We start from the raw sequence: 23,865 nt of genomic DNA, 5'->3' as shown, positions 1-23,865 counted from the left end.
TCTATAAATAACAAAGTACAGTATACAAATTTTGAAAGCGATTGCACAAAAACTACTATCCTTTATTTAGATTCTTATAGGTGGTGAATGTACGCGTTCAGTAAGAGACATTGAATAACTTTCCCATGGCAGGCAGTGACAGATGCACGTGTGTCTCCCGGGTAGGCCGCTAGATCTCAATCCCCGAAGTTACATACAGCAAGCTATCCTAAAACAAGCATTCGCTCGAAACAACTTGCGACGCTACAGATTGCAAAGTTATTTATTTCAGTAACGCTTTTCACCCTTTTGGAGGCTATTCGATTGCGTAAAAGTAACTGAGTATAAAACCCATCTGTCATAGAGTCCTACAGAACGAGAGGTGGACGTTAATCACATCAACCAACCTCCACCATAGCAGAGGCAATGCTTACAAAATTATAAACGCGGTATCAACTGTGCATGATATAACAGGTCCGCTTAGCTTCCACACAGATATGAAACCGATTCTAGGAAATATATATTAGCTGTATACAACCTAAGGTACCCTAACTTATCGAGACACGCGAATAGTTTTCTCGGGTCGATTGTACCTAACATGGACAACTTGTTCACGTTGGAAGAAATCAATTACGAAGTCCTAATGTTAAATGTCGTGGCTAGTACCCCTATCAGTTCCAAATTATTGCATCTGCGGCTGCAACCGTCAGTTTTCGTTTCATGGTAATCTCAAAAATAAAAAAGCGATTATTAAAAAGTTGTTGCATTACATAAAGAATACTTTTCATTTTCGTTGTGATGAATGACATTGCTTATGATGTAACTACTGTGCATGAATAAACTGACCACAATGTAACACATTTTACAGCTGACAAGGACTTCCTGATCAGGCAGAAAAAACTTCTGCAGCTCTTATGGCACGTTGGACAACCTGCACTGCTCCCTGAAATGAACGAGATATCCAGTTCCTTTGAACCTGAAGAATACGTTGCACACTGAAAGGTACGTGAACCAGCGAAACCAGTGTTTAGCTGTGGCAGGTTCTGTGTTACTAAGAATATCGTATGTCGCAGGACCGCCGGCCAGGGTGGCCGAGCGGTTCTAGGCGCTACAGTCTGGAACCGTGCGACCGCTACGGTCGCAGGTTCGAATCCTGCCTCGGGCATGGATGTGTGTGACGTCCTTAGGTTAGTTAGGTTTAAGCAGTTCTAAGTTCTAGGGGACTGATGATCTCAGCAGTTAAGTCCCATAGTGCTCAGAACTTTTTTTTTTTTTTTTTTTTTTTTTGCAGGACCCAGAAACTGTCAGCAAATTCGTTAAGTACTACACACACGGCTACGTAAAGAAGCGCGGCGAAGAACTGCCGGTGCACTACAAGTACGACGAGCTCCAGGTCAAGGCACTCGTCAACTTCACACACTGCGCCAAGGACTTCGATACCTTCTATAAGGTGGGTACCGATGTTCATTTCGAATACGACTCAACAACAGAACTTTCTGATTCCTTCTGTCCATCCACAGGCAGCTGTGTGGGCCAGGGAACACGTGAACGAGGATCTGTTCTGGTATGCAATCAACGTTGTCAAGCTACACCGCGATGATCTTTTCCAACTCGCAATGCCGCCCTATTACGAGCTCTACCCCCAGCACTTCGTTAGTGACGACGTCATCAGTGAGGCTTGGAAAGCTACCCTACGAGGTAAGAGCGACAATCTGCTTTCTTCACCATACTTTGTTTAGATTGCAAGCTAATTCCGCGTTTTATCAATCATGTGCTATAGTGAAACTTCCTAGCAAATTCAAATTGTGTGCCGGACCGAGACTCGAACTCAGGACGTTTGCCTTTCGCAGGAGAGTGCTCTACCAACTGAGCTGTCCAAGCACGACTCTCGAACAGTCCTCACAGCTTTACTTCCACCAGTACCTCGTCTCATACCTTCCAAACTTTACAGAAATTCTCCTGTGAAACTTGATGGACTACCAATCATAGAAGAGAGGATATTGCGGAGATATGGATTAGTCACAGTCTGGGGGACGTTTCAAAAATGAAATTTTCACGCTTGCAGCGAAGTGTGTTCTAGTACAAAACTTCATGGCAGATTAAAACTCTGTGCGAGACGGAGACTCGAACTCGGAACTTTTAACTTTCGCGACCTTGTACTTAAGCCTCTGAGCTACCCAAACACGACTGAGGAGCCCTCCTCGCAAACATACTTCCGCTGGTACCTCGTCCTCTACCTTCCAAAGTTCACAGAAATCTCCTACGAAACTTGCTGGATTAGCGCTACTGTGGAGACATGCTTGAGCCACAACCTAGAGGATGTTTCCAGAATGAAATTTTCACCGTGCATACGAAACTTCCTGGCAGATTAAAACTGTGTGCCAGACAGAGACTCGAACTCGGGACCTCTGCCTTTCGAGGGCAAGTGCTCTACCGACTGAGCTACACGACTCACGATCCGCCCTCACAGCTTCTGAAGGCAGGAGACGAGGTAATGGTGGAAGAAAAGCTGTGAGAAGTAGTCGTGAGTGGGGGGTGGGCAACTCAGATGGTGAAACGCTTGTCTACGAAAGGCAAAGGTCCCGACTTCGAGTCTCGGTGTGTCACACAATTTTAGTCTGCCAGGAAGTTGCATACCAGCGTAAACTCCCCGGAACAATGAAAGTTTTCTTTCACGTGCTATAGTGTTATTAGGAAATCTAGAGTAGATATCAGATTTAGATGAAGAGCTGTGTTTGGCGGTCAGTGGCTTGATGGACAATTCCAAGACACTCACCGTCATACACACTTGGTGCAGTGACATTCTTCCACCACCATCTTTCCTATCTTCTGACTTTATTCTTCCTAAAAATATCGTTATGGTTCATAATTCGGTTTTCCAAAATTTTGTTGATTTCATTATCTTTAATCTATCCATCTTGAATGCAAGAATCTTGTTCATTTTAAAATATTTTTTTTCGAATTTATAGTATGTCTTAAAGTTATGATGTGTCATAACCTCTTCCCTGTCTCCATAAATTCCTATCTTCTAAGAATAAATCGCTATTTTTAAAATAAATATTTAAAGCTGCAATATTATTAATCCCAAATAAGGAATAACGAATTCTGCGCATGCGAAATTTCGTATTGCGAAAGTATGACCCGTAACAAGGTGGCAAGGTCATTTGTAAATGGCAGAAAATAAATAAATAATAAGTAAATAATAATAATCTACTGGTCCCAAGCTTGGCAGTCTCTAAACTACTTTGAAATGTCAATTTTTTACAGTGGTGTCACAATAGAGCATGCGGTAGAGAGCAATTTTGTACTGTGATTCGTACCTCGCTTTCCCCGCACGGTTGTGAAATGTGTCTGCGTCCTTCATATGTACCCTATCGCAGTCTCTCCGCATATGTATGATAGAAGTAGAGTCGTTCTATCATGGCCTCTGAAACATGCCGAGCGGCGTTTAACGAGAAGAAAGCCGTCGTTCTTTACAAGACCATCACCTAAAGTACCTGAATACATCAGACTCATACAATGCTCGTTAAAGTACCTATATGACAGCAAACGCAACGCAGTTGATTCACGACCATGATACGCGAATTAAAAATAATTATTACATTATAATAATCACATTTTCGCTATAGTATATTAATATTGCAACGTACAGACACACGCACGTGTTACAGAAGCTGAAGATTCAGTTGTTTTACTCAAAAATGAGTTAATTAAGCTATACATGTTGATGAGTTAATATGATCGCTTCTTTCTTTCTTAACCGATAACAGTGTAGAGTTACAGAACACAGCACGTCATTCTCAATGGAGAGAAGTCTTCCGAAGTAAGAGTGATTTCAGGTGTGCCGCAGGGGAATGTCATAGGACCGTTGCTATTCACAATATACATAAATGAACATCGGAAGTTCACTGAGGCTTTTTGCGGCTGATGCTGTGGTACATCGAGAGGTTGTAACAATGGAAAATTGTACTGAAATGCAGGAGGATCTGCAACGAATTGACGCATGGAGCAGGGAATGGCAATTGAATCTCAATGTAGACAAGTGTAATGTGCTGCGAACACTTAAAAAGAAACATCCTTTATCATTTAGCTACAATATAGCAGGTCAGCTACTGGAAGCAGTTAATTCTGGGAGTAGGCATTAGGAGTGATTTAAAATGGAATGATCATATAAAGTTGATCGTCGGTAAAGCAGATGCCAGACTGAGATTCATTGGAAGAATCCTAAGGAAATGCAATCCGAAAACAAAGGAAGTAGGTTACAGTATACTTGTTCGCCCACTGCTTGAATATTGCTCAGCAGTGAGGGATCCGTACCAAATAGGGTTGATAGAAGAGAAAGAGAAGATCCAATGGAGAGCAGCGCGCTTCGTTACAGGATCATTTAGTACTTGCGAAAGCATTACGGAGATGATAGATAAACTCCAGTGGAAGACTCTGCAAGAGAGACGCTCAGTAGCTCGGTACGGGCTTTTGTTGAAGTTTCGAGAACATACCTTCAACGAGGAGTCAAGCAGTATATTGCTCCCTCCTACGTATATCTCGCGAAGAGACCATGAGGATAAAATCAGAGAGATACAATACGAGACTGGAATAGAAGGGAGAACCGATAGAGGTACTCAAAGTACCCCCAGCCACAAATCGTCAGGTGGCTTGCGGAGTATGGATGTAGACGTAGGTGTAGATTAAATCTCTTTTTTTTCTGCTTGAGGAGACAGAAGAATACTGATGATTGAGGAATAAAAACTCCATTAGATATGAATGACGTAAATTTTGGTGGAATCAGTTGCATTCTGCAATATACGAGAGTGGACAAAAAATATGGAGACACCAAAAACCCAACACATTACCTTGGGTAATACGGAGTAATAAGACAGTTAGTGTTCAAAGCAGTTTCTAGTCGGCTCGGAGTGAATAAATAGAGATCCTGTACGGTTTTCAAGGGAATATTATACTGCTATCACTGCAAGATAGCGGCAAGTTCAGGTAACGATGGTGGAGGTGGGGATCGATCGCATTCCACGAGCTTTCAATAAAGTTAAGATCGGTTAGCTGTGTGCTCACAAAGCCAGTCCTGAAAGATGGGAGCTGTGTGAACAGGGGCTCTGCCGTCTTGGAACTCATCATCACCGTTGGGAAACAGACCGTGGGATCGACTCGATCAGCCTAAATGATCATATAATCGCTGACAGTAATGCGACCTGCCAGAGAAACCATGGGGCTTGTAAAATATCGTCGGCCTGCTTAGATGAGTGGTAACCTTCTCCCCTCCCATGCCGGCGGGCCCGGGCTCGATTCACTGCCGGGTTGGAGATTTTCTCCGCTCGTGGACTGGGTGTTGATCGTCCTCATCACCGGCGCGCTAGTCGCCCAGTGTGGAGTCGACTGCGGTAAGACTTGCAGTCGGCGGCCGAACTTCCCCTGCTGGGGTCTCCCGGCCAACAATGCCATACGCTCATTTCATTTTTTTTCATAGAATATCACGATACGCAAAGCTCTACTATTTGGTGAGCAAGATGAACGAGACAGGCGAAATACCCTCAGATTTCAATAAGAATATAATAATTCCATCCCAAAGTAAGCAGGTGTTGACAGATGTGAAAATTACCGAACTATCAGTTTAATAAGTCACAGCTGCAAAATACTAACGCGAATTATTTACAGACGAATGGAAAAACTCGTAGAAGCCGACCTCGGGGACGATCAGTTTGGATTCCGTAGAAATGTTGGAACAAGTGACGCAATACTGACCTTACGACTTATCTTAGAAGAAAGATTAAGGAAAGGCAAACCTACGTTTCTAGCATTTGTAGACTTAGAGAAAGCTTTTGACAATGTTGACTGGAATACTCTTTCAAATTCTAAAGGTGGCAGGGGTAAAATACAGGGAGCGAACGGCTGTTTACTATTTGTACAGAAACCAGACTGCAGTTATAAGAGTTGAGGGCATGAAAGGGAAGCAGTGGTTGGGAAGGGAGTGAGACAGGGTTGTAGTCTTTCCCCGATGTTATTCAATCTGTATATTGAGCAAGCAATAAAGGAAAGAAAAGAAAAATTTGGAGTAGGTATTAATATCCAGGGAGAAGAAATAAAAACTTTGAGGTTCGCCGATGACATTGTTATTCTGTCAGAGACAGCAAAGGACTTGGATGAGCAGTTGAATGGAATGGACAGTGTCTTGAAAGGAGGATATAAGATGAACATCAACAAAAGCAAAACGAGGATCATGGAATGCAGTCGAATTAAGTCGGATGATGCTGAGGGAATTAGATTAGGAAATGAGACACTTAAAGTAGTAAAGGAGTTTTGCTATTTGGGGAGGAAAATAACTGCTGATGGTCGAAGTAGAGAGGATATAAAATGTAGACTGGCAATGGCAAGGAAAGCGTTTCTGAAGAGAAATTTGTTAACATCGAGTATAGATTTAAGTGTCAGGAAGTTGTTTCTGAAAGTATTTGTATGAAGTGTAGCCATGTATGGAAGTGAAACATGGACAATAAATAGTTTGGACAAGAAGAGAATAGAAGCTTTCGAAATGTGGTGCTACAGAAGAATGTTGAAGATTAGATGGGTAGATCACGTAACTAATGAGGAGGTATTGAATAGGATTGGGGAAAAGAGAAGTTTGTGGCACAACTTCACTAGAAGAAGGGATCGGTTGGTAGGACATGTTCTGAGGCATCAAGGGATCACAAATTTAGCATTGGAGGGCAGCGTGGAGGGTAAAAATCGTAGAGGGAGACCAAGAGATGAATACACTAAGCAGATTCAGAAGGATGTAGGTTGCAGTAGGTACTGGGAGATGAAGGAGCTTGCACAGGATAGAGTAGCATGGAGAGCTGCATCAAACCAGTCTCAGGACTGAAGACCACAACAACAACAACATCATGATATGGCTGGCCAAATCATCGCCGAACCCCTGTCATGTTTCTGTCTAGGGACGTAAACTCGACAAGAAGTTGGAAACGGTATGAAACAAGACTCACCCGACCAAAAAACTTTCTTGCATTGCTCCCTACTCAAGGTTTTATGGCTTCGGCACCACGTTTCCCTGTTATGGGCATTGGCACCGCTAACGAGTAGTAGTGGAATTCCAGCTCACCCTGCAGTTCCCTGAGTATGGAGATCCCTTCGTGTACTTTCGGTGCTAACAGGGTTCGCGAGTGGTGACTTTCAGTTGTGCAGTGACTTTTGCAGCCGTCGTCCTCTTATTTTTCGCCACAGTCCTCTTCAGAGACTGTTCGTAACGGTCACTCAACTCACACTTTCGTCCGCGTTGTGACTTAGCGGGTGATATTTTTCTTCTTTCTTTGCAACATCAGATACTCCGGCTACCTAGGTTATAGCAGCATCCACCACACGGGAACCAAAAATTTGCCCACGTTTGACTTCACTTAGTTCCGACGTAGTACACTCACAGCTACACAGAACACTGTTCTCGCCTGACTGATACTTGCAATATTGAGAACATTGAACAGGTTACGTTCGTGGTCAAATACAACAGCGCAATCTGCAGGCTTCGCTAGCACTGCCTTTATGATAAAGCATGCATTTCTCGCGGTGCTTCCATGTGTTTGTCCAACCCCTGTAAGTTTCTTTTTCTTCAACTGTACTCGCTCATAACTGATGCCATATGCCAGTGGTTCCCAACAGGTGGTCCGTGGACCCCAGGGGTCCGCGAGCTATGTCAGAGGGGTCCGCAAGATGCTATTAGAATAAAAAATATATTAAATATATTTGGTATGATAACAGATTTTTTGATCCTACTGCTCAATGTTTTTTCAATAATGGATATGTCAATGTTTTTTCTAAGTACCAAAGATAGAAAACGTGTAAAAAGACTCTTAATTTGGCTTTTTATAGGTACTTGATACTGTGATATGACAAGGTACAAATCATGCTCGATGAGGGGATCCTCGAGAAAATTTTGTTAGGAACCCCTGCCATATACTTTCCACATGTATTTGAGATAAGTCATATTAGAGTCACAGATACAATTACATAATACGTATTCTTTCATTCTCCGTGCACCGCCAGCTTCGAGAATAACAATGCTATCTTCGCCTGATACAAAGTCTACGTGTTTGGCACTCGTATTTACATACTAATTCCAGTATGTATTAGCTAATATATGAATTAAACCATCTGACCCGCCAGAGTAGCTGAGAGCGCTAACGCGCTGCTTCCTAGACTCGGGTAGGCCCCGGATCGAATCCGCCTGGCGGGTTAATGGCGAGGGCTGGTCTCCCGACGAGCCTGGATGTGGTTTTTAGGCGGTTTTCCTCATCCCGCTAGGTGAATACCAGGCTGGTCCCCACGTTCCGCCTCAGTTAAATGGCTCGCAAACATCTGAACACCTTCGCACACTTCCATGGAGCCGGCCGGTGTGGCCGAGCGGTTCTAGGCGCTACAGTCTGGAACTGCACGACCGATACGATCGCAGGTTGGAATCCTGCCTCGGGTATGGATGTGTGTGATGTCTGTAGGTTAGTTAGGTTTAAGTAGTTCTAAGTTCTAGGGGAGTGATGACCTCAGATGTTAAGTCCCATAGTGCTCAGAGCTATTTGAACCATTTTGAACTTCCATGGATTATACTAGTCGCAAACTGTTGGGGTACACTAATTCCGTTCCGGGGGGTACGGGTTGGCGGCTGGAAGGGCATCTGGCCACCCCTTAGCACTAAAATGCCACATCCGATTAACCATGGCCAATCCTGTGCAACCGCGGGATAGATAAATATGAATTAAACCATCTTGTCAACAAAACTACCTGCTAATGTAAAATAGAAAATAATTTGAGGATCCGTTTCAGGACTCTAACTTTGCCTTCAAAATGTCCTACAGGTACAAAGAGTCTTGCCCCAAGAACACTCAGATTCCTAAATCTATATCTTCGTTACTTTTCAAAGAAGTCTGTGGTTATATTAATTAATGATTAATGCCCTCAAACCCACAACAGGGAAGACTTTCAACAAGAGGGAGCCGTACGTGATCCATGCCAACTACAGCGGCCCCCCTTACGCCGAAGAAGCTGACGAGCTGCTGTCCTACTACACTGAGGACGTGGGCCTGCTCGCTTTCCGAGACTTCCTGCGCTTCCGCTTTCCCTTCTGGGCCAAGATGGAGGACTACGGCCAGGCCAACGAGACCCACAGGGGAGACCGCTTCTACTACGACATCAAGGCCACCCTCAGCCGCTACAGCCTGGAGAGGCTCTCGAACAACCTCCCTGACATTGAACCTCTCAATTACGAGAAACCAGTTCCAGGAGTCAAACCGGAGGGCTCACTGGTACAGTCTGTCATGACACTGGAGAAAAGGCTTTGGGAAGCAATCGATTCTGGATACGTACTTGATGTAAGTGAACCTCTCTCTTGTGTCGTCGGAATCTTTTGCAGAGGTATAATTCAATACAATCTTCTCCGTTTACAAGCTACGATACTTTGAATAAGTATTGAGTATTCATAGGAGAATGACATGGACTGAGACCAGCGTTTCGGCTCACCTCCCAAGTATGAGCTACGTCCTGTTAAAGACAACATATGTCTTAGATTCATGGCGTGTTTCACGTCCCTTGTAAAAATGGTAACATTTACGTAGGACAAACTATTCACACAGTTTCTGAGGATTGCGCAGAGCGCTCACAACATATTAAACAAAGGAAACTTGAGAAGTCGACCGTGGCTGAACATTGCCTAGAAAATGGACATAAAATACACTTTGGCTCAGACATAATCATTTAGAATTTGTGTTATAAAAGGAGTGGTCGAAATTAAAATAAAAAAATTAAATTAAACAGCAGCATTATTCCAGAATGAGATTTTCACTCTGCAGCGGAGATTGCGTTGATACGAAACTTTCTGGTAGATTAAAACCGAGACACGAACACGGGGCCTTTGCCTTTCGCGGGCAAATGCTCTCGGTCCGACACACAGTTGTAATCTCCCAGGAAGCTTCAGCAGCAATTTTAACAGAGACCAGAGGTACACGCTCAATAAGACATGGGGTCGAACGAAAGCAGAAACGAAGGTTTGACGCTTGTAGGGTGGCGAGAGCGGCCGTTTCAAACGTGGCACCGGCCGCTTGCACCACCTAACGCCCCTTGGTTCCGCAGTGGAACGGAGCTGTTATGAGCTGCCCCATTTGTCTTTTGTGAATGCTTTACTTCGACCCTCTGTGGAAGATTTTTGCATCTTGTACCTCTTTTGACACGACATTAATAATATCAGCCTGCTTGCATCTGTATAGGCAGAAGACAGTGCAGTCAGCGATTTTAACTCCTCATGACGGTAGTGGAGACAGCTATCGAAACCTGGTGTTTTTATTCGAAGTGACGCGGCTTGGAAACAGAAGATTTAATTGCAATTGACTTTTATTTTACAAAAATCTTGAATGTCGGTTTCTAAGCTGACATTGACTTTTTCATATCTCTCGTTTACAGACCGAACTCAGGAATCACTCTCTTCGTGACCCATCGAGCATTGAGATCTTTGGACGAATCGTTGAAGGTAATGCAGACTCTCTCAACAAGGACTACTACGGTTCATTCTACCATACTTTGTTGGAGTACGTGACACACGACGGTGAATGCTGCTTTTATCACCCGGTACGACCCGTCATTGATGATTTTTTTGCATCTTGTAATTCGTTTGACACGACAATAATAATCAGCCTGCTTGTTTCACAGGCGGAACCCTCCATCGTGGGCACAACAACATCTGCCTTCAAGTCTCCTCTGTACTACAAGATTGCTAAGCGAGTCGCTCTGGTACTGGACGAGTTCAAGAATCGCCTTGGACCATACCCACAGGAAGAGGTAGGAAAATCAGATTTTTTACGCATAGATTTCATCCAGTTAAATACACTACTGGCCATTAAAATTGCTACACCAAGAAGAAATGCAGATGATAAAGGGGTATTCATTGGACAAATATATTATACTAGAACTGACATGTGATTACATTTTCACGCAATTTGGGTGCATAGACCCTGAGAAATCAGTATCCAGAACAACCACCTCTGGCCGTAATAACGGCCTTGATACGCCTGAGCATTGAGTCAAGCAGAGCTTGGATGGCGTGTACAGGTACAGCTGCCCATGCAGCATCAACACGATACCACAGTTCATCAAGAATAGTGACTTGCGTATTGTGACGAGGCAGTTGCTCGGCCACCATTGACCAGACGTTTTCAATTAGTGACAGATCTGGAGAATGTTCTGGCCAGGGCAGCAGTCGAACATTTTCTGTGAAAGGGCTGTACAGGACCTGCAACTTCCGGTCATGCATTATCCTGCTGAAATGTATAGTTTCGCAGGGATCGAATGAAGCATAGAGCCACGGGTTGTAACACATCTGAACTGTATCGTCCACTGTTCAAAGTGCCGTCAATGCGAACGAGAGGTGACCGAGACGTGTAAGCAATGGGACCCAATACCATCACGCCGGGTGATACGCCAGAATGGCGATGACGAATACACGCTTCCAATGTGCGTTCACCGCTATGTCGCCAAACACGGATGCGACCATCATGATACTGTAAACAGAACCTGGATACATCCGAAAAATGACGTTTTGCCATTCGTGCACCCAGGTTCGTCGTTGAGTACACCATCGCAGGCGCTGCTGTCTGTGATGCAGCGTCAAGGGTAACCGCAGCCATGGTCTCCGAGCTGATAGTCCATGCTGCTGCAAACGTCGTCGAAATGTTCGTGCTGATGGTTGTTGTCTTGCAAACGTCCCCATCTGTTGACTCAGGGATCGAGACGTGGCTGCACGAGCCGTTACAGCCATGCGGATAAGATGCCTGTCATCTCGACTGCTAGTGATACGAGGCCGTTGGGATCCCGCACCGCGTTCCGTATTACCCTCCTGAACCCTCCGATTCCATATTCTGCTAACAGGCATTGGATCTCTACCAACGCGAGCAGCAATGTCGCGATACGATAAACCGCAATCGCGATAGGCTACAATCCGACCTTTATCAAAGTCGGAAACGTGATGGTACGCATTTCTCCTCCTTACACGTGGCATCACAACAACGTTTCACCAGGCAACGCCGGTCAACTGCTGTTTGTGTATGAGAAATCGGTTGGAAACTTTCCTGATGTCAGCACGTTGTGGGTGTCGCCACCGCCGCCAACCTTGTGTGAATGCTCTGAAAAGCTAATAATTTGCGTATCACAGCATCTTCTTCCTGTCGGTTAAATTTAGCGTCTGTAGTACGTCATCTTCGTGGTGTAGCAATTTTAATGGCCAGTAGTGTACATTCAGTCTTGGCTAAATAGACAAAATTCCTAACTTGTTCCAGTAATTTACAGCAAGTACATGTGTCACTGCCGAGATAAATATTTTTCGCCATTATATTGTAAATGACATTGTTAGCTAGTTGCATTATGTTAGTTACGGGCCTGTCATGGTTCACACCTCTACGTCCCCTGCAGAATGATAAGCTACTAGTACTGCCAGAAATTCCAATGAATTCAAGATTAAGCATTTACTGTTATAACAGGGGAGCCACAGTATTTTCTAGGCATTGCTTCAACAAAATGTAACGTGAGGTGAACAACGTATCCGGACCTCTGCATTCATGTTGCTGTTTACGCATCACTTACATTAAATTTCGTATACGGCTTGTGACGTCAGTTTCTATCGATGCTCAAAGGCACCCAACGGACATAGTAACGCAGTACGTAATCACTGAAATTGCCCCATGTTATTTATTTTTTCACACCAGCTGTTGCTGCCTGGCGTAACGGTGGAGAGCCTGACCGTTGACAAGCTGGTCACGTACTTCGAGGACTACGACTTCGAGCTGAACAACGCTGTTCCGGTGGCGAGCCAGGAGGAGGCCGTCAAACTAAACGTGGTGGCCCGCCAGCAGCGTCTGACGCACATGCCCTTCAATTACCACGTCAAGGTCACCAGCGACAGGGAGATGGACGTCTTCGTCCGCTTCTTCATTGGCCCTGTCTACGATGTCTATGGCAAGAAGCTGTCTATGGATGAGAGGCGGCACAAAATGGTCTACATCGACTCATTCGGCATGAAATGTGAGTTGTTTACATCAACCTGCTTCTTAAGGAAAATTTAGTGTAGTTACTCTTTCAAATTCTGAAGGTGACAGAGGTAAAATACAGGCAGCGAAAGGCTATTTACAATTTGTACAGGAGCCACATGGCAGTTACAATAGTCGAGGGGCATGAAAGGGAAGCAGTGGTTGGGAAGGGAGTGAGACAGGATTGTAGCCTATCCCCGTTGTTATCCAATCTGTATATTGAGCAAGCAATAAAGGAAACAAAAGTTCGGAGTAGGTATTAAAATCCATGGAGAAGAAATCAAAAGTTTGAGGTTCGCCGATGACATTGTAATTCTGTCAGAAACAGCAAAGGACCTGGGAGAGCAGCTGAACGGAATGGACAGTATCTTGAAACGATGATATAAGATGAACATCAACAAAAGCAAAACGAGGATAATGGAATGTATCCGAATTAAATTGGGTGATGCTGCGAGAATTAGAGTAGGAAATGAGACGCTTAAAGTAATAAATGAGTTTTGCTTTTTGGGGAGCAAAATAACTGATGATGGTCGAAGTAGAGGGGATATAAAATGAAGACTGGCAATGGCAAGGAAAGTGTTTCTGAAGAAGAGAAATTTGTTAATATCGAGTATAGATTTAAGTGTCAGGAAGTCCTTTCTGAAAGTATTTATATGGAGTGTAGCCATGTATGGAAGTGAAACATGGACGATAAACAGTCTGGACAAGAAGAGAATAGAAGCTTTCGAAATGTGGTGCTACAGAATGTCACATAACTAATGAGGAGGGCCGGCCGGTGTGGCCGTGCGGTTCTAGGCGCTTCAGTCTGGAACCGCGTGACCGCTACGGTCGCAGGTTCGAATCCTGCCTCGGGCATGGATGTGTGTGATGTCCTTAGGTTAGTTAGGTTTAAGTAGTTCTAAGTTCTAGGGGGTTGATGACCACAGATGTTAAGTCCCATAGTGCTCAGAGCCACTTTTGAATGAGGAGGTATTGAACAGAATTGCAGAGAAGAGAAATTTGTGGCACAACTTGACTAGAAGAAGGGAACGGTTGGTAGGGTATATTCTGAGGCATCAAGGGATCACCAATTTAGTATTGGAAGGTAGCGTGGAGGGTAGAAATCGTAGATGGAGACCAAGAGATGAATACACCAAACAGATTCAGAAGGATGTAGGTTGCAGTAGGTACTGGGAGATGAAGAACCTTGCACAGGATAGAGTAACATGGAGAGCTGCATCAAACCAGTCTCTGGACTGAAGACCACATCAACAACCACTGTGTCTAAGAAGTTAGTAATCTTTACATGAGTAACATTACAATTTTGAAACTTTATAGTAGTTTAACATTCAGAATCCAGTTGGCACTTGGACCTGGTACCTTGCCTTTCGCAGAAAGTGATCTTATGTGCTGAGTTATCCAGCCACCACTCGCGTCGTTCCTTCCCAACTTCAGGTCTGAAAATGTTTTACGTACCTTATGCACACCAAACCTGAACTTCTATCACAGCGCGTATCAGCCACGTTTAAAATAAGTAAGAATGAACACTTCCAAGACTAGGTTGCTAATGTATCACTGTATACATACGCTTCTACTATCCAGTAATACGGGCTACCTTCATTGATTCGTATCTGTGAGACACAGTACGAGTATACAAACATCAGCAAATCAACTCCGGTGTATTCTATCAATCATATAAAGCATTTGTTTTGTAAACTCAAAAGCCTTTTTCTTGCTGCAGTGTATTTCAGGGACGTTTCGCCTTTTATATTAAGCCATTCGTTCGTCTTTCCAAAATCTGCTTTTCCTCTCCTCTGGTAACAGCAGATTTAGGCACGAGGAACAATTAAATTATGTGAATGTACCTGAATTTAAAAGGCAGAATGCATTTGGAACGTTAATAAATATTAGACTGTATTAAAAAGGTGTTGGTATTTAGAGAGTGAGTGTTTATACAAACGCTGCAGAAAACTGCCACACCAAATGCCAGACCGGACATTCAGATAGTTTCAGGATAGTTCTTTCAAGAATGGAAGGCTCTGTTTTCCCCTCTCTTCGTAAAATTCAACCTAGTACTCTGTCTCTATTGATACATTAATGTAGGCCTTACCTGTTTATACAAATTATCTCATTTTAAATGCTCAATCTAAGCACACTCCTAGCACTCAATCTTCTATCACCATTTTCTAACTCATAAAGATAATTAAAACAGTGACATCTGTAGGTGTATTTTCTGTCCCCCACCCCCATACTAATGTCAAGATCACAGCTTGCTCTCTCTCTCTGTTTTTTTTTCGTCAGTGTAGTGCCGGTTTCAAGTGGCCCTCCACGAATTTCTCTCCTGTCCTCAGCTAGTAGCAGCACTCGAACCAAATTACTCAGTTATTTGATGTTAGATACATTCTTATATGTCTCTCACCCGACAGATTTTACTGTCTACAGTTTCCTCAAGTACCATGACAGTTATTCCTTGACGTCTTAACACATGTCCAGTCAGTAGCGAGGACGTGAGAGTACAGGTTCAGTCCCCATTGTTGCCAGATTTCCGAAGACGTCTCTCAGGGTTCTCAGATCCAATAGAAGATTGCGCATGTAGGCGAATTGTCGATGTAAGGAAATTCAAACAATGGCAACAAATTCAAAATTCTTGGTTCAAAATGATGCGATAATTAAAAAAAAATCGAAGACATGCGCTTTTGCTACATTTAAAATGGCAGTAGGCCAATTATTGGCGTAAATTTAAAATGGCGGGAAATTCAAAAAGAAGACCAATTTCCTAAGTATTGGGTTCGTTCATAAGTTCATGGCATTTACCCGTAAGTTTAATAAACACAACAAATACACATAACAGAGACTTTAGTCATCAACGATTTATTCTCTGCCGACGCTAGTGTAACTTCCCGATTCCGCGACTGTTGCTATCACGTAGTTTTGAGGTGAAGAACTCGTCGAGCCATGTTCGATGTGCACTTTCATACGGAAAGGAAGTTCCTTCAGAGTTTTTGGCCAGAGAGTGGAAAAAGTGAAAATATGAGGGCGCAAGGTGAAGTGAAAAAGGTGGGTAGGGAGGAGTTGCCAACCGAACCTCTGTGTAGTCTTTTTTCACAGTCTAGCACTCTGCAGGCAGACATTATTGTGGAGTACCTTCACTTCACACAGTCTTCCTGGTCGATGTTCTTGCACTGCATCTGCAGGACATCCCACTCGTTGACAACAGATGTCAGCAGTGATGGTAACACCTCAAGGAAGCAATTCGTAGTACACCACACCATCGCTGTTCCACAAGATGCATGACATTATCCTTTGTGAAAGCGCGCAGGTCTTCGGAGCGGAGCTTCTGCTTTGTTTGGGCTCAACCACTCCTTTCTTTTCCTTGTGTTACCATAAAGTCACTATTTCTTATCACCAGTAACGATACGGGCTATGAATGGTCGGTGCCGTTCACAAGCCATTTGAGCGTAAATGTACATATGGCCAGCCATTGATTTTTGTGATTTTAGGTTAGGGAATACGGCACCCATACATCCGGTTTTTGAACCTTCCCCATCGCATGCAAAAGTCGCACGATGGTGGAATGATCACAGTTCACCACATTTGCCAGTTCTCAAGTACACTGACATGGTACATTGTGGATTAACGCGTTCATACGACGTTCATCTAACCCTGAAGGTCTTCCTCAACATGGACAATCTCCAATGTCAAAACGATCCTCCTTAAAATAAGAAAACCATTTTCTTGTCATGCTGCGTCCAGTGGCAATATCCCCATACATGGCGAAAATGTTTCTAGTTGCCTCTACAGCTATCACCCATCTACTGAACTCAAACGGAAGAATATGACGGAAATGTTCCAATTTCTCCTCTTGGCACTCTACTTCCTAGCATCCACAACTTCACTCACTGTCTCCAAATGACAAAATGACAATACGTAGACTCAAATAGCAACAGTGAACTATAAATAACAAGTGAGAACCGATAAATAAAGGCACAACAACCGGAATGCGAATATGCAAAACCAAAACGCTACGAATTTGTGCACCATCTAATATAAATTGGCAGGAAATTCAAAGCATCCAAGATGGGCAATTGTACTAACAGCAGAAAATTAAAAAAGACCACCAAACACAACAACTATGTTTTTAAAATCCATCACAAAAAATGTGTGAGGATGGGTTGGTAGCTATTAAACAAGCACTAGCCTGTCTAGTTGCATGAAAAATCAAGGAAACAGCTACGAAATTAGCGCTAGAAAATGGCTATAGCCAGTCTAGATCATAAGTTGCAGGATTGTGAGGCTGAAAAGCACAAAAGCTGTATACCAATTAGGTTCCTTTCGGAGTATGCTGCTGCATTAGCTCCATATTTAACAATCATATACATCCGTTCGCTCGACGAAAGATCCGCACCCCGAGACTGGAAAGTAGCACAGGTCACGCGAATATTCAAGAAAGGTAGTAGGAGTAATACACTAAATTACAGGCCCATATCGTTAACGTCGATATGTAGCAGGATTCAAGAACATATATTGTGTTCTAACATTATGAATTACCTCGAAGGAAACGGTCTATTGACACACAGTCAACATGGGTTTAAAAAACATCGTTCCTGTGAAACACAACTAGCTCTTTATTCACATTAAGTGCTGAGTGCTACTGACAAGGGATTTCAGATCGATTCCGTATTCCTGGATTTCCGGAAGGCTTTTGACACTGTACCACTCAAGCGGCTCGTAGTAAAATTGCGTGCTTATGGAATATCGTCTCAGTTATGTGACAGGATTTACGGTTTCCTGTCAGAGAGGCCACAGTTCGTAGTAATTGACGGAAAGTCATCTAGTAGAACAGAAGTGATTTCGGGCGTTCCCCAAGGTAGTGTTATAGGCCTTTTGCTGTTCCTTATCTATATAAACGATTTGGGAGACAATCTGAGCAGCTGTCTTCGGTTGTTTGCAGATGACGCTGTCGTTTATCGACTAATAAAGTCATCAGAAGATCAAAACAAACTGAAAAATGATTTAGAAAAAATATCTGAATGATGCGAAAAGTGGCAGTTGACCCTAAAGAGCGAAAAGTGTGAGGCCATCCACATGAGTGCGAAAAGGAACTCGTTAAACTTCGGCTACACGTAAATCAGTCTAATCTAAAAGCCGTTAATTGAACTAAATACCTAGGTATTACAATTACGAACAACTTTAATTGGAAAGAACACATAGAAAATGTTGTGGAGAAGGCTTTACTAAATAAATGTCTGTTAAACGTAGTTATTCGATCAGTTTTCGAACTCAGAAAACGTTAGTACAAGTGGACATATCGGATTTTCTGAATTTCCTGCCATTTGCAAGGGAGATTCTTAAATTTCCGGCCATTTTTGGAATTTTTCGCCTTGGACAATTGTTCTACTTCCACCATCTAGGGCTGTGAAATCAGGCGGTTTGGGGATAGAGTGGGAAGGATCTAGCAGTGTTGCAACATATTACTGGGTGATGTCAGAAATCTGACAACAGTGCAGGCTGCACATGTACCTCTGATTTACCTGCTACTCCTAGTGTCCTCTCCCTCCTTCTTGTAAGTATTTTCCATAGGTTTCTTTTCTTGCTGATTCTGAAGAGAACTTCCAGAATTCTTATCTTATCCATCCACATTATTACTGGCATCCTTTTATGGCACAGCAGCTCAAATGCTTCGATTCTCAACTTTCTGATTTTCCCACAGTCCATGATCCCCTTCTGTACAATGTACTGCTCCAGATGTATATTGTGGGAAATCTGTTCCACAAATTAAGACCGATGGTTCTTACTAGTAGGCTTCTTTTGGTTATGCTAGTCTGCTTTCTATATACTGCTTGCTCTGACCATCATGTGTTACCTTTCCTTCAGAGACAGCAAAATCCATTCACTTCCTCTATATTGCGGTATCAGTTTTGATGTTAAGTTTATCGCCAATCTCATTTCTACTACTCCTCGTTATTTTCGTTTTTCTTCGATTTACTCTCAACCCATGTAACTCTTTTTGCAGTGAAAAGGGGAGTGAATGAGCTGCTGAGGAAATCAAAGGACATCAGCTCCTACACCCAGCTGCCAATGAGCTTCACTCAGCTGTTCGGAGCCACGGAGGTCGCCATGGCTAGTGGGACACAGCCGTTTTTCAACTACATCATGCGCGTATTTGGAGACATCGATCGCCTGATGCTGCCACGCGGAACCCGTGAGGGTCTGCCACTCTGCACCTATGTAATCATCAGCCCGTGCTCAACCAGTACCAACGGAAGAATCGACCCGTACACCAAAGACATGTGTCCCAAGACCTCCCTATTCCCATTCGACAGGCCCATCAACGAGCTGGAGTTTGACGTGCCTAACGCGCTTTTTGGAGAAACTGTCATCTTCCACAGGAACGCCGAAGAGGTCGTTGTGGTCTGAAGCTGCACAATATTCTCTGCCAGTACAAAGCATGTATAGATCCAGTGTGTGAATGCTGAGACTTTGAATTTAATAAACTAGTGTAGCATGATCATCTGTTTCCTCTATCATTTCATTACCCTTTTCACCACAATTTTCTTTTAATTATTGCTCCACTGCATTTCGATATCGATGTCAGGATGGAATGTGTGGTAGTTTGGACAGGATCGCGAAATGCTTCAGAAATGATGTTATCGAATGAACAATGAAGTCTTAGCTCATTCCAAAAACCTAGGCTGTGGATTAAATGTAAGACTTGGTCGTTTAGTTGCTCGTACATACTCATGTTAATACGAATATTTGTACACAGAGTTTAGACATTCTAAATGTGAGTCAGTGTAATGTTGTGAAAGGGAACAATCATAGAATGTGCTTTATCTTCCACGATTTTAGAGATGTAGCTATTTAGAACTGAAAGGATTGTGAAGAGAAAAGGTGATATTAGCTCTATAGATTGTTACCTATTGCGCTTGTTTGTCATTTATCCATCAAAACACACTTAGACAGTGCCACCGCCAACTTCATTGTATTTTGGGATCGTGAAAGGCTTGTCTTATTCCTAAATGAGGCTACGTTCTACACAACTTGCACACAAGTATATCGAGCGTGAACAAATCAATTCCTTTCTTATTTGGACTTTTTGGCTGTAGACATCAGTAACGTACCAGGACGACGTTCAGTGGTAGAGAGTATTATATTTTGAGATGCTTTAAGAATTTTCGTCTGTGATATAAATTAAATATTTTTTCTTATTCCATTTATAAATTATGGCATTCACGTGTTATGTGTTGCAGTCTTTTTCTGAAATTTCACAAATTCCTCCAGAAAAGTAATGTTTTTTCCCGATGTAAAAACGTGTTTCAGAGAACAAAATGAACACGAGCCTAGAAACAAATAGTCGATTGAAATTTAAAAGCGCTCCAATCGAGAAACTCTTGTCAATACAGTTTTTAGTCGTTTATAGGATTTGTCGACCTGGAGAAAGCGTTCGATAACGTAAAATGGTGCATGATGTTCTAAACTCTGAGAAAAATGGGTGTAAGCTATAGGGAAAGACTGGTAGTATGTAATATGTACAAGAACCAATAGGGAAGAATAAGACTGGAAGACTAAGAACGAAGAGCTCGGATTAAAAAGGTTGAAAGAGGGATACAGTCTTTCGCCCCTACTGTTCAACCTATACATCGAAGAAACGATGACGGAAATAAAAGAAAGATTCAAGAGGGGAATTAAAATTCGTGAAAGGATATCAATGATAAGGTTCGCTGATGACATTACTAACCCCCCCCCCCCCCCCCCCCCCGAAAGTGAAGAGGAATTACAGGATCTGATTAATGAAATGCGCAGTCTAATCAGTACAGAATACAGAATATGGATTGAGAGTAAATCGAAGAAAGAGGAAAGTAATGAGAAGTAACAGAAATGAGAATAGCGAGAAAAGTAATATGAGAATTGGTGAGCACCAAGTAAGTCAAGTTAAGTGATTCAGCCACCTATGTGGTAGAATAACCCAGAATGGGCAGAGAAAGGCGGACATAAAAAGCTGACTAGCACTAGCAAAAAGGGCTTCCTGGTTAAGAGAAATCTATTAGCGTTAAACATAGGTCTGAATTTGAGGAAGAAATTTCTGAGAATCTACGTTTGGAGCACAGCATTGTATGGTATTGAGACATGAACTGTGGGAAAACTGGAACAAGAAAATCGAAGAAATTGAGATGTGGTGCTGCAGAAGAATATTGAAAGTTAGGTGGACTGTTAAGGTAGGGAATGAGGATGTTCTACGCAGAATCGGCAAGGAAAGGAAGATATGGAAAGTACTGGCAAGAAGAAGGGACAGGATGATGGGACATCTGTTAAGACATCAGGTAATAACAATCATGGTATTGGAGGGAGCTGTACAGGGTAAAAGCCGCAAAGGAAGAAATATGTTGGAATACATCCGTCAAATAATTAAGGACGTAGGTTATAAGTGCTACTCTGAGATGAAAAGTTTGGCACAGGAGAGGAATTCTTGGCGGTACGCACAAACTAATGACTCAAACAAACAAGAGAATAATCAGTAAATCAAACCAAATTAAGCGGAAGTATTAACAAAAAACAGTTACTAGTTAAAAAATTAAACTTAAAGCTATTAGAAACTACACAAATTTCTACATTCAAGATAGATATAATTGTTACGATATTAACGAAACTCAGTTAATTTGCAAGTATTCAATGTTCCATGGTAAAAGTTTTTGCTTCTGTTTCAAGGTACAAGTGTGTATGACCAACGAAGTATGGTTTTACCATCCACTCGTTTTATAACTAGATTTAGAAACACAGAACGAGTGCATTAACACAGAAATGGAAACTTCACTCACAAAAATTTTGTCTGTTCTGTTCCATAGTAAGTTCAGCGTCCAAAATATGACTAAAACCATTTAACAGTAGCTGCGTATGTATATTAATAAGTAATAAAAACAATTTATAAGTAGAAATATTTAATTTGAACATTTATTATGCTCGCAAAGTTTGTAAAAACTTACATCTTAACCAAATTAATTTTTGCTGGAAATTTCGTAGAGATCTTGCGTATCATGAGAAGCAAGCAAGCTGTGTGTATATTTTAATAACTCGTACAGACAGTTTAGAAGCGGAAAATATATATAGTTTAAAGATCCTTAGAGCTTGCAGGTATAGTACACACATCGAGCTTTTGTCGTAAAAGAGTACTGCTTAAACTAAAAGTTTCTGTAAACAGTTCCAGTATGCAATCTGTGAGTAGATTAATAAGTAATGCAGACAATTTACGTGTGGAAGAATTTAACTGTAACCCTTCAAAAAGAAATACAGACAATTTAGATGCTTAAATCTTTAATTTTAGGAGCTTAATTGTGTCTGCGAAGTGTGAGAAATCTCACAATAAATGAGATATAATTTTATTTTCGAAATATCGGCTCAGACATTGCCTTTGAAAATGTCACATCTTTCGAGATTACTGCCTTTGGTTACCTCTCTCATGAGTGGGTGTTTCTAAACAGCCCATGTTATTCCCCAGTTTACACAAAATATTGTAATAAAATACCTTATATCTTCTTAAAATCCAACACCTTATTTCTTCCTTTCCTAAAAACGTCGGGTTATTCATGTGTGTATTTGTGTGGTGGTATTTTCTTTAGATGTTGGTCTAATTGATAACAGGTTTTATTTTAACTAATCATAGTGTCCTAATACAGCAGCAGTTGGTTTGTAATACTTATCATTGGTGTATTTTTTCTTATGACACATTATCTTCGCTTCCCCCTTCCTGAAATGGTGATGAAAGAAGCGACATTATGTGGTGATAGTCCACACATTATCAAATAGAATCCACTTGACATACAGTATTTCGATACTATTGCAACGTAGACGATACACTTCCTGACACATTTTTGAACATTGTGCATCGTAGCTGAGGAAAGTAATTAATTTGAGCCTTACAACGTTCTTCTTGTACGTAATCTCAACTAGGTCCAAATCTCATTCTAGTGATACATTATCTTGGCTTCCCCTTCCCCCTTACACATACTTTGGAGTTCACAGTCATGATGGGATATGTGTGCACAGATTTGATCTTTCATTTTAGTACTGGACTCTGATTGGAGGAGAGGGGAGGGAGGTGGAAAACCTTGCACCTTGTATGTGCACCATTATATATATATATATATATATATATATATATATATATATATATATATATATATATATATATGTAGCACATCTTTGACCTTTCAGGCATTTTAATATTATCTCAGAGGTATATATTTCTAAGTAAATAATATAATTTGAAACGTCCCCGGATCGAATCCGCCTGGAGGATTAACGATGAGGGATGGTGTGCCGGCCAGCCTGGATGTGATTTTTAGGCGGTTTTCCATATCCTGCTAGGTGAATACCGCGCTGGTCCCCACGTCCCGCCTCAGTTACACGACTGGCAGACAGCTGAACACGTTCGCACTATTCCATGGATTACACCAGACGCAGATAGCTGGGGTACACTTATTCCACCCTGCGGGCGGGGGTGGGAGGGGTACGGAGTGGCTGCAGGAAGGGCATCTGGCCACTTCTTAACATTAACCTGCCAAATCCGTTTCTAACAATTTCGACCCTGCGCAACTGCGGGATTCAGGCATAAGCGATAGATGGAATGTAATTTGAAACTATTTTTGTACTGGATGAAATTCTCTTTCAGGTAATAATGAACATCTTTGACTGAGGGATATGTAATTTGTTACTGCATATTGGCGATATTTATAATACTATATCTGACTGACTGGAGATAGGGAAGTGTAAGTCAGAAATAAAGTAAATTTATGTCATTTAATTCTGTGCTCTGACTGGTGGGAAAGAGGAGTGGGTATGGGGTATAAACCATACA

The 23,865-nt window shown here is 42.3% G+C and overlaps 1 protein-coding gene across 1 annotated transcript in view; it reads left to right on the top strand.

The window, feature by feature from the left end:
* Window positions 1-19,444, top strand: part of LOC126455526 (allergen Cr-PI-like) — a 140,313-nt gene extending 120,869 nt beyond the window's left edge. Inside the window, 8 exon segments of the mRNA XM_050091277.1 lie at window positions 848-981; window positions 1,271-1,429; window positions 1,500-1,677; window positions 8,938-9,335; window positions 10,420-10,593; window positions 10,666-10,794; window positions 12,714-13,029; window positions 19,027-19,444. Coding sequence (XP_049947234.1) covers window positions 848-981; window positions 1,271-1,429; window positions 1,500-1,677; window positions 8,938-9,335; window positions 10,420-10,593; window positions 10,666-10,794; window positions 12,714-13,029; window positions 19,027-19,430 — 1,892 coding nt within the window. The 3' untranslated portion in view covers window positions 19,431-19,444.
* Window positions 19,445-23,865: the final 4,421 nt, after the last annotated feature.

The sequence above is a fragment of the Schistocerca serialis genome, chromosome 2, assembly GCF_023864345.2.
Source record: "Schistocerca serialis cubense isolate TAMUIC-IGC-003099 chromosome 2, iqSchSeri2.2, whole genome shotgun sequence".
NCBI lineage: Eukaryota > Metazoa > Arthropoda > Insecta > Orthoptera > Acrididae > Schistocerca > Schistocerca serialis.
This window is presented reverse-complemented; position numbering and strand designations above follow the sequence as displayed.